The sequence below is a fragment of the Dama dama genome, chromosome 2 (genome assembly GCF_033118175.1).
Source record: "Dama dama isolate Ldn47 chromosome 2, ASM3311817v1, whole genome shotgun sequence".
Taxonomy (NCBI): domain Eukaryota; kingdom Metazoa; phylum Chordata; class Mammalia; order Artiodactyla; family Cervidae; genus Dama; species Dama dama.
This window is the reverse complement of record NC_083682.1, coordinates 26,437,113-26,449,167: the sequence shown is the minus strand read 5'-3', so window position 1 is coordinate 26,449,167 and position 12,055 is coordinate 26,437,113. Positions and strand designations below refer to the sequence as shown.

Sequence of the window (12,055 nt, the reverse complement as noted above, 5' to 3'; positions counted from 1 at the left end):
GGTTGGGATTAGCAGATGCGAAGTATTATATACAGAATGGGTAAACAACAAGGTCCTACCATATACCACAGGGAACCATATTCAACATCGTATAATAAACCATAATGAAAAAGAATGTATGTATATGTATAACTGAATCACCCCGCTGTACAGCAGAAATTAACACATTTGTAGATCAACTACACTTCAATAATTTTTTTAAAAACGAGGTCATTTTTAACACTCAAGGACTATGAATATAAAAACACAGAGTAAGTCTAGGAGTTAAAGGCTGTGGTCTGTAATTTCAACTGACCAAATAACCTCAGTTACTATTAATAAAAAGCAGAATTAGAAAGTCTGGTATAGACAAATGGGAAAATTGAAATTTTGCTTTTCACCAATTAAATACATGAATATAATGGGTGCTTAACAATCATAAGTCTGGGATTTAGATATTTAACTTTTTAAACTACAAAACCAACTTTGATTAAAAAAAGACGTTTTCATAACATCAAAGAATAGCTAAAACATTTTTGGTTATAAAATAATTATTGGCTCAAAATGAACTGAAAAAACTCTTAAAGAAATCATAATCTTTTATACGTTGATCTGAGCAAAGTATTTAAAAGAATCAGATTGAAGAGTCAAAGTTTACATGACCATAAACTGTTTCACAGTTTCTGATGACAGATACAGTTTTCAATAAAAATTTTCATTTTGAAGATATAATTAGTATTTCTAAACCATAAAATTAAATTTTAAAATGATAAAAATATACCTATAATACCTATGTAAATTTATACGTTGGTAAGGAAAGGTCCACATTTTGTTAACATTCTAAGTCTCCTGGCCAAGGTATAATATATACTGTAATTTGTATACTGTAAATGCTATATACTGTAGCGTTAATACACATTTAGAAACTATTTAAGAAAAATTAATATATTTTAGTAATAACATTTCTGGCTACATTGTAGGTGTTTTCACATATATCTCTCTAATCTATATAACTAGTCTTCAACACAGAAAGGACAACCATTTTTCTTAAAGCAGTTAATTAGTCTGCAGTACTTATTACCTAGGTAAGCTGAACAAAGTAACAAACTATGGAGTGGCAGAACCAAATGTGAATCTAGATTTGTCTAACTTTTCTAAAACACCTACTTATTTCTATTAGAGCAGGCTGAATCTTTCAAGACAGGTACACCATCAGTTTCTTCATTATTTTTCTCACAGGAATATAAAACATTATACAAAATAATCACTTTATTTCCATCTGAACTGAGTGTTAAGAGTCAGTGAGAGGAGCAGGACATTTCACTTCTGTCTATGAAGATAAAGTTGAGTGCTCTCCATTAATTATATAGTAAGTACCAGTGAAGAGTTTATAAAGAAATATCACTATGTAAACATGGTTTCCTAATACTTTCTCTTCTCAACTTTCTGACGTCTACTGACTTATTAAAACAGATCTATTCAACAGACAGATTCGATAGACTGTCAAAGGCAATAGTCTTTTTCATTTATCACAAGCCTGGTAATTAATTCATTAGCCTGCCAATCAACCACACTATTAGAGAGATTTGTGAAAGTAGAATGAAACAGCTTACCGTGCACAATGATGTCTCTGTGATTTTTAGAGTAAAATCTGAAGAAAATTCCAAATCTGAGACAGACGTTGTATGACAATCTATATGCTATCCATTAAAAAAAAGAGCAGAGGGAAGGATTTAGTAAAAATAAAATCAGAAACACATAAATATTTCTTTTCTATGCAAAAAAATTACTGTAAACCAATGCTTTGCAAACTTTAATCACCCACACCCCACTTTGGGCATTATTTCTAAACTTAAAGGCTATTAGCACTAATATTTAATTACATCTTCTTTAAATCAAATTAGTATTTTTTACTTAGACTTGTTATATGAATAATACATATCAAATCATGGCTCTGTTGTGCTCAAGTTTTTTCTAAGATAGATTTAAATACTCTCAAATAAAAAGTGTTTTCCTGTGTTCCAACTAAAATCATTTTGTAAACCACCAGTGGTATACATTTGCAATAAATTATGTGTGGTAAGTCAATCTTTTTTGTAGGAAATGCCAACTTGAAAACATATGCTATTTAAAAGAACAAGGTGTTTTAGAATTCATTTTTCTAAGTGCATTTGAAGTTTGTTAGATATTAGGAACAACCATACCAATTCCAACCAATGAAGAAAATCAACTAAGAAGATTCACTTCAGGGGAAAAAATGGCCAAATATCCTTATTTTCCTGTTCCATCCTAGTTCAAAGGCTTCTCCATTTCACTATGGAGAGTAGATGGACTCGGATACAGCAGTGTGACCAAAGGATGCTGTGCTGTGAAGGCTGTCATCGGCATTTGGCTGACCATGAATAGGTTATAACACAGTGAACACAATTCACATGACTACTTGAGGCATTACTCTATTTTAAACAGTGAGAAAATTTTAAGGAAGCTACATTGTGGTTGCCTTTTATTCATAAAAGGACTGGGGAATACAGAACAGGCTACATTTACCTAAACAAACGAAAAGAGAAGGGATATGTATACTTTTTAAACATCTTTGTTTATCAGTCCTAAATCTTCTATTTCAACTATTTTATTTACCCATAGCATTTTTGGGAATTAAGCCAAGAAATAACTAGAGAGAGAAATTAGCACCACGACATGACCCTTCTCTTTCTGTTCCGTCTTAAGGTTGAGTTGGCTATAACCATTCACCCTTCCCTGAGTGGAAGAATCCAAATAAATCCTTTACACTCAATGTACCAGGGCACTGAACAGTCCTATAGTCATCAACCATGCTATATTTTTTTTCTTAAAAGCTGAATGCAATTTTAATCAGCTTGTTCTTATTGAGAAACTTTACATAATAATTTAAGACTTTATCCACTTAAGAAAATTAATGAACTTTTACTGATTATCTATTGAATATTTTGTGCCAAGAATAATTATTGATACTATGAAAGTAACAGTGTGACTAAAGAGAGACAGTGTTCTGAATTTAACACTAAACAAGCTATATTTATTTCATTATACAATTGAAATAGATAAATTAAGGAGTCTTTCACAAAAACCAACAGTACTATCACTAACTGCAAAATTACTCAACCCATGCAAATTTGACATAGCAAAACTGTCAATAAAACGAGAGATTAACATGGTGAAGAATATAAAATTAAAATAGCAGGGTTTTAGTCTCATGGACATAGTCACTGTAATTACTTAATCTGAAAAGGCTGGAAGAAATCCAAATGAGAAGTTAAACTGTGTGAAACATACATGAATGAATAAACTGGCTATAAATAAGAAGCTTAGAAGCTTAGAATTAAGGGCAGGAGGTGGTGGTGAAGCAGAAATGACAATACAACAGGACTTTCTGCCTTCACTAAGTCAATGATTCAAGCCTTCAGTGTAAGAAACTTCACTACATAAAGAGAAGTGATTCCAAACGGATGGCACAGTCAACTGGTAAATATTATGACATCAAGTTGCTTTAATTAAAATGAAGAATGATTAGTTTTGAAGACCCATACATAAAATCAATTCATCAATTTGAAATACTAACCTCATAAATGAAAAATAAGAAATACAGCCACACCGTTAAAGAAAATTACTAAAGTACCCACCTTAACACTACAGGCGTCTGAAATAAGCGTCTTTGGATCTAAAACATCCACCACAGCCTCCGGAATGACTGCTTTCTTCATGCAGGACATGTTGAAGCCATAGACGTCATCCCAAAAAGCAATTCTATCAGCATGCTTATTCATATCACTTACTGCCACAAGGCTGATAGTGCAACTATCAGGGTAGACTGTAACAAATAAAACACCCAACAATTTAGCATTATCTCCCTTTATAACAAAATACAATCATTAAGGCTAAACAGAAATACCAAAACCAAAGTAGAGATTACTAGCAATTGATTACTAGCAGTGGAGGGTAGTAAGATTAAAGTAAGGATTTCAGTGATGAGCTCCTATTCAAATTATTTTAAAAGGATGACACAATCTTGAATTTATTAATATTAAACATGCTGACTGTGAAGAGGTACGAGATTTTTACCTTCTATGTTCCTCTGAAACGTGTGAAGACAAGCCCTTTCTAAAGATGTTATGTGACATGTAAAGAAAATTATGGGACAGAATTTTATAGTTGTGCAGGAGACCAGTTCATATTATCCTCTCTTATTTATTATAAAAGGTAAATATTTATGAGCACTAAATATACGCCAGTAAGTTACTCTAATTTACAGACTGTGGATACATGTCCCTACTCAAACTTACATTTATACAATTTTGACAAATAAACTGAAAATTATTTGTGATGTAATAAATACTAAGGGGAAGCATAAGGTACTAAGAGACCTACAGAAAAAAAAAAACAAAAACCCAGCTAACTCAGCTTTGTTTATGGCAGGGAAACAAGGATATTATCACGATGAGAGCTGAAAAACAAGTAAGTCTGGAATGGCGGGGGGGAGTGGATATGTTCTAGGTAGGATGGGTATTGAGCATCTAGGGACATAGTACATTCCAACTTGAGAGGAATAAGTAAGGAATACTAAGCTACAAAGGTTAAGCAGAAACCAAAATAAAATAAAATAAAATAAAGCCAGTGCTGAGTAAACCACAATAATAAACTGGACTTTATTCTGAGAATAAGGATAAGCCAGTGAAAAATTTCATATGAGGGAGCACCTGGTCAAATTTTGGTTTCAGAAAAGCCAAATGGAGTGCAATGTGGAGAATAAACGGTGGGAAGCAAGACTTAAGAAAGAGGCACTTGTAATAATTCAGCTGATCTGAAGTAAAGTGATGGCTGTGGGAATGGAAAGGAGGAGATACAGTCAAGGTAAGTTTAGGAGACAGAACTTACAGATGCTAAGACAGGCTGGCTATGAAAGCGAGAAACAGGAAGAGTCAAGGATGACAGGCTTTATACTTAGTGACTGGGCAAATTATGGTACTAACCCGGGCAACGGAATAACATAAGGGCAGATTCAAGAGGAATATGAGAGTTTAATGCTTAGACAAACAGGTAAAAATATCCAATTAATTATCAGCTGATACATAGGCTTGGAATTCAATAGAGGTGATCTGGATTCAATACCAAGAGAATAAGTGTTAAGACAGGTAAGGGAATAGTGTGTTCAGAGAGAGACTCTTTTTTATTTAGTTTTGGCTGTGCGGGCTTTTCTGTAGTTTCGGAGAACGGGGGCTACTCTCTAGTTGTGGTGCGTGGGCTTCTCACTGCGGGGGCCTCTTTTGTTGTGGAGCATGGACTTAGTAGCTCCACAGCATGTGCGATCTTCTCAGATAAGGGAATGAACCTGTGTCCTTTGCATTGCCAGGTGGATTCTTTACCACTGAGCCACCAGGGAAGCTGAGAGAAACCCTCTTCTAGTAACAAGTAAAAGTCTTTATAACACGAAATTTTTAAAACAATATTGATGCTCGTTTTTTGGACTAATAATCAAATTAACTATGTCCTTCAAATGTCAACATTTAGGGAATTTGTAAATTAAAATATAAAATACACATTACTGTATCAACACACTGAAAGAAACATGTGTGCCAAAGAAAAAATAGAAACAATTTCACAATTATTAACTTAGCCTTCAGACATAAACATCAGAGAAATAACCCTCCTTCCTCCGAACTTTCTCTCCACAGCTGTAGGAATTTTATTATTCAATGACAGCAGTACTAAATTATCTTCTAAATAAAGCCCACGATAAGATCTGTTGACAACAAAGCAACTGCTTCTTCCAAACCTGACATCTGAGATACCCAGAAAAAAAACCTGGTGCTATGATACTGATAAGAAGTTTCCCAAGTCTTGTCTAAAGCAGCAAGTGAGTCAGGTGTGACAACTGCACTGGGCTGGAGTCGACTGCTGGGTAACCTGAATTACTTCTACTTTCCTCTTCCTCCACAAATGTGGTAAGCCTCTTGACTGTGTTTAAATTCTGATTGATATAAATACTTCAAAGTAAAGATATGCTACTGCAAATGGTGATTCACAAGTTATCTGCTATAGGAAAGGTATGCATGTTTAGTTTCCTAACGAGGTCCTTACGATGAGGAACACTGAAGAAGAAATAGAAGCAACTTTAGATATCTAGGTCAGGAAGATCCCCTGGAGAAGGAAATGGCATCCCACTCCAATATTCTTGCCTGGAGAATCCCATGGACTGAGGACTGGTAGGCTACAGTCCATGGCGTTGCAAGAGCTGGACAAGACTTAGCAACTAAACCACCACCAAGTTTTTTATGTACACTTCAGACTTAATATGACCATCATAGAAGCTTTCCAACATTATGTCCTGTAATTTCACCCTTAAAGAGGAACATAATAGATCAGGGGTCAGCAAACATCTTATATAAAGTGACTGTATTACGTTTTGTAGGCTATGTGGTCTTTACTGAAACTATTCATCTCTGGTGCTATGATGTAAACGTCCCACAGATAATTATAAGTACATGAGCATGGCTATTTTCTAATAAAACTTTATCTAGAAAAATAAGCAGGACACTAGGTATCAGTTCAGTCCCTCAGTCGTGTCCAACTCTTTGAGACCCCATGAACTGCAGTCATGCATGCCAGGCTTCCCTGTCCATCATCACCAACTCCTGGAGCTTGCTCAAACTCATGTCTATCGAGTTGGTGATGCCATGCAACCATCTTATCCTCTGTCGTCCTCTTCTCCTCCTGCCTTCAATCCTTCCCAGCAGCTGGGTTTTTTTCAAATGAGTCAGTTCTTCACATCAGGTGGCCAAAGTATTGGAGTTTCAGCTTCAGCATCAGTCCTTCCAATGAATATTCAGGACTGATTTCCTTTAGGATTGACTAGTTGGATCTCCCTGAAGTCCAAGGGACTCTCAAGAGTCTTCTCCAACACCACAGTTCAAAAGCATCAATTCTTTGGCACTCAGCTTTCTTCATAGTCCAACTGTCACATCCACACATGACTACTGGAAAAACCACAGCTTTGACTAGATGGACCTTTGTTGGCAAAGTAATGTCTCTGCTTTTTAATATGCTGTCTAGGTTGGTCACAACTTTTCTTCCAAGGAGCAGGCATCTGACGGATATTCCTAATACAGATGAGGCAGTGTACATTCAAGCCACTTAACATGGTTCACAGAGTTCTATTTTAGAATATTATTAAAAATCTTAGTGGACTTAAAATACTATCTAGCCTTTTGTAGAAATGTCTGAACTCAGGTACTGAATCAAGTAATATGATGTACTCGTTAGTAATAGCATTAAGAAGTAAGGATAACTTTCCCACTGTTTTTATAAGGAAAAACTCAGTTACTAAAACTAATTAAAAAGCAATTCTGATATTAGAGAAATGCAAATCAAAACTACAATGAGGTTATCACCTCACACCAGTCAGAATGATAATCATTAAAAATTCTACAAACAATAAATCCTGGAGAGGGTGTGGAGAGAAGGGAACCCTCTTGCTACTGGTGGGAATATAAATTGATATAGTCACTATGGAGAACAGTATGGCAATTCCTTAGACAACGAGGAGCAGAACTATCATACAACACAAAAACCCCACTACTGGGCACATACCCTGAGAAAACCATAATTGAAAGAGATGCATGTACCCAAATGTTTGTGGCAGCACTTTTTACAATAGCCAGTACGTGGAAGCAATCTAGAGTCCGTCGACAGATGAATCTTACAGAAATCATGGTGTGTGTGTGTGTGTGTGTGTGTGTGTGTATAATGGAATATTACTCAACTAAAAAAAAGAACACATTAGAGTCAGTCCTAATGAGGTGGTTGAACCTAGAGCCTATTACACAGAGTAAAATAAGTCAGAAAGACATTGTATATTAACATGTGTGTACGGAATCTAGAAAGATGGTACTGATGAACCTATCTGCAGGGCAGCAGTGGAGACACAGGCAGAGAGAACAGACTTGTGGACACAGTTGGGGAAGGAGAGGGTGGACGAATTGAGAGAAAAGCCTGGAAGCATATATATTACCATATGTAAAATAGACAGCAAGTAGGAACGTGCTGTGTGACACAGGGAGCTCGACTCCGTGCTCTGGGACAGCCTCAGGGGTGGGATGGAGAGGGAGACGGAAGGGGAGCTGAGGAGGGAGGGGACAGATGTATATCCGTGGCCCATTCATGTTGATGTATGGCAAAAACCAACACAATACTGTAAAGTAATTATCCTCCAATTAAAAAAAAATTGTTAACACAATTAGCAGATTATAGGAAGTAAAAATAACATATTTTAACTGTTAAAAAACAATTTTAAAAATATGTTGGTAATAAGAAACAGACTAAAGAGGAATATGATTTAATTTTTTGCAGTTTATTTTTCAATCTAATTATATTTCACAAAGATATAAAAAATCATGGCCTCTGTATTTGTTAGAATTTAGAAGTAAGTTTTTATCTTTCAGTTAGTAAGATCTATGAATATCCATGAAAGACTTGCTATCAATGCTATAGGTCAATTTGATTCTTTATCCACCTCCTCACAGCTGGCTAACATTTTGGGCCAGCTGCCAGAATCCTGACTAACCCTTTACCTTCGCATTCTGACACATTTGTCACCTGATTTTTGTCAGAGAGAAGCATAATTGAATAATTATTCCTTCTTGTAGGTGAAATTAACAAAGCGCTGATTGGACAAAAGCCTTTTCTTAGCAGACCATTTATAAATTCATGGCTTTGACATCTGTGTCCTTCTCGATTCACTGCCCAGAATTCATTTGTCACTAGAACAGCTCACATGGTGAACAGATAAAGATGGGAAATCCTTTATCCCTTAGAAATGCCTCACAAACTTTTGGACACTAAAGGATAAGACTGAGATGCATGAAGAAACAACTCCTAGTAAACACTAGCATCATTGTTTGTATATAAATAACCAGAGAAGGAAAAGGTTTATAACAAAAAGGAGACAATAAATAAGTTAAAACAGACTGTTCTTTTCATAGTATAGGAACCACAGAGGAAAGCTTTGGTGAAACAATAGTCAATGATAAAATGACTGTCATGAATAAAGGAAAATGTACTACTAGGTAACTACGTCATCAAATAATCACAGAGTTTTAAAAAATTAATTTCAATTTATATAATAAGGTTATCTTAAAAACCAACTGTTTATTTGGAAATTGGAACATTTCCTCTGGGCCCACACTAAAGCTTAGCTAGGCTAAATTGTTGCTGTAATATACACTGAAAAATTACACTTAAAAAAGGTAGAAAATGCTAGCACTGCAATATCACTGAACAAAACCAAAATAATAAATGTGGGAGAAACGAATCTGAAGATGAGGAAGTACACAGTGAATTGTGGAAATACTGAAGGAGACCTCTAAGCACTATGACACCGTCAGTGAATTATGGAAACACTGAAGGAGACCTCTAAGCACTATGACAGTCAGTGAATTATGGAAATACTGAAGGAGACCTCTAAGCACTATGACACAGTCAGTGACTGATTATACTGAGTAAGTTATGTAAAAGTCAAGTACTATACAAAAGGCAGGTGAAAATGCCTAAATTGATTGCAAACTTTTATAATGTATAAACAACATGAATCTCATGTTTAGCTAAAACTAAGGAGTGGAATCGACATTTATTGAGCAACTACTTTATGTCAAGCACCTCATTTAGACTTTTGACATTATAAGCCTCATTTTTCAGATAAGGAAACTGAAGTTCAGAGGAATAAAGTAACTTGCCCAAATTACTGTTCTTAATCAGCTAACTAGGTAACTAGTCATCTGATGAAGCAGGGATTTAATTCGAGGTCTGACTGCAAAATTTTGTGCTTTCCATTATTCATGATGCCATGTTTTGTGCTTTTCAAACAGAGAAAAAGGAGAGAGGAACTCAATTGCCCTAATGAGCACCTGTTGGAAAAGAATGAGGAAAGAGAAAAGTGTTGAGAAAGATTAGAGATTAATAAAACTTCAGGGCTAAGTGAGGAAAATGGGAACGTCCTGCCTTACCCATTCCATCTGAGTAAAGGAATGAGGCGATAAAGCAGAGAGACACACTAAAAAGGAGAGCAACCAAGCAGAAATGAGGGAGAAGTCAGTACACTCTAGAGTTCAGCTTTCCACACATGAGGAAATAGCAAGGGAAAGGCATCTGTAAGCCTGGACTTCGTAACAGAGGCAGTTTCTTATCAGCAAAGACCAGGATTCCAATGCATGTATCTGCCACTCTGTTTTGCTGCCCTCTTCTGAACTGTTTGTGAGATTTCCTGTTATGAGGCAGATCTGCTTTCTTCTACAGAAGCTGAAAACGAGAAAATGTTTCTTTCCCTCCCTTGCAAGTTAGGCATGAGTCCATGACCGAGGCTCTACTAATGATACAGACCTAAATTTCTGTCTACTTCTCAGAGGCAGCAATACCTACTACTGTGTACTGTTGCTGTTTACTAGCTAAGTCATGTCAGACTCCGTCATCCCATGCACAGTAGCCCTCCAGGCTCCTCTGTCCATGGGATTACCCAGGCAAGAATACTGGAGTGGGCTGACACTTCCTTCTCCAGGCGATCTTTCCGACTCTGGGATCCAATCTGAGTTTCCTGCTGGGCAGGTGGATTCTTTACCACTGAACCACCACTACTGTGTACACCTTAAATAAATTCTAAAAACAGGACTATGTTGTCAGTTCTGAGGAAGTTTCAAGGCAACAAATCATTTCTTCGTGCTCCAACAGTATCAATTAGTCCAATTCTGGAGGATGCCAACTCTGATTATGACTAGAAGTGGAGTCTGCCAGGCTTCTACAGAGAAATTTACTCTTTTCCCTTTTATAATGAGAAGATATTTTGTGGGGAGATTCTCAGAAACAAACAACTTAAGTGTGCCATTTTTAACCAAACTTTCAGATTGTTCATGTATTTTATATACATCAACATTTTCAGTAGCTATGAAGATGGGCATGATTTTGCTCCTTAGTGCTAAGCCCTGTTTTTATGATTAATTATATATTTTGCCCAAATTCCCTTTTGTTAGGTATCAATATCATAACTGTTTTTTATTTGCTTGAGTATCTTTTTTTTGTCCTGACTTTTCTATGTAATTTTGTCTTAGGTGTACCATAGAATCAGGTTCTCTCTTGTGTTACAACCTAATTCTCATTTATAAATTAGTCCATTTACATTATTGATATGAAAATTTTTCTTGTTCCTATCATTTTGTTACTCTGTAGTTTTTGTTTTGTTTTTTAAGTAGTTCAACTGCACGATCATTTTCCTTTTTTCTTAAGTATTAGTTCTTTTTTTTTTTTTTTTTTACTAAGTCTGCCTTTTTTGTTCTAATAGCTAACTTTATAATTACAGCCTTACAGAATATCTTCTGTTTGTCTCTTTTTAATAGTATTTACTAATCTCCTATCACGAGTAACGATAAAGTTAGTGTATTTACTTGTTCTTCCCCTTTCCTTTCCTCTTTGTAATCACCCAATTATTTTTTTGTTATAGACAGATATATTGATAATACTAACAAAAATCATAGAAGTGGGCATAAAGTTAGTACACAGCTTTATTTTTCAAAATAGCTAGAAATCATATTATATCATAATTATTTGACCTGACGGAGGTAATACTGCTTTTTTTTTTAAAGTCAATTCTACTGAGATAAAGTTTACATGCAGTAAAACTCACTCTCTTTGCCCTTTTTGGTGTGTAATCCTATGTGATTTGATAAATACACCAGTTATATACAATCACCACCACAATTAAGACACAGACAGGACTGATGACCACAAGCCTCACCATTCAATTTTAATCAACAGTATCATTTTAATATTACCTTTGTAGTGCTAAACGTACTTATAATGCTATTAATTTGAGTTGTCAGTTTTAAGCGACATAAACAGCCAACCCTCAAATTATGAAATAATGAATTCCATAAATTCCTATTAAAGATAAATCCGTGTAGGAATTTTGACACTTTTAGTGTATAAAACATTTATATCTATGCTTCAATCCTAAAATATACATTGGTTTTCAACTTAATTCCTTGTAAAAATATGCACT

At 35.3% G+C, this 12,055-nt stretch overlaps 1 protein-coding gene across 1 annotated transcript in view; it reads right to left on the bottom strand.

The window, feature by feature from the left end:
* Nucleotides 1–12,055, bottom strand: part of PRMT3 (protein arginine methyltransferase 3) — a 130,809-nt gene that overhangs the window by 55,323 nt on the left and 63,431 nt on the right. The window contains exons 12-13 of the mRNA XM_061167997.1: nt 3,639–3,826; nt 1,593–1,679 (exon numbers count right to left, since the gene is read on the bottom strand). Of these exons, the coding sequence (XP_061023980.1) occupies nt 1,593–1,679; nt 3,639–3,826 (275 nt within the window). The remainder of the gene's footprint in view (nt 1–1,592; nt 1,680–3,638; nt 3,827–12,055) is intronic.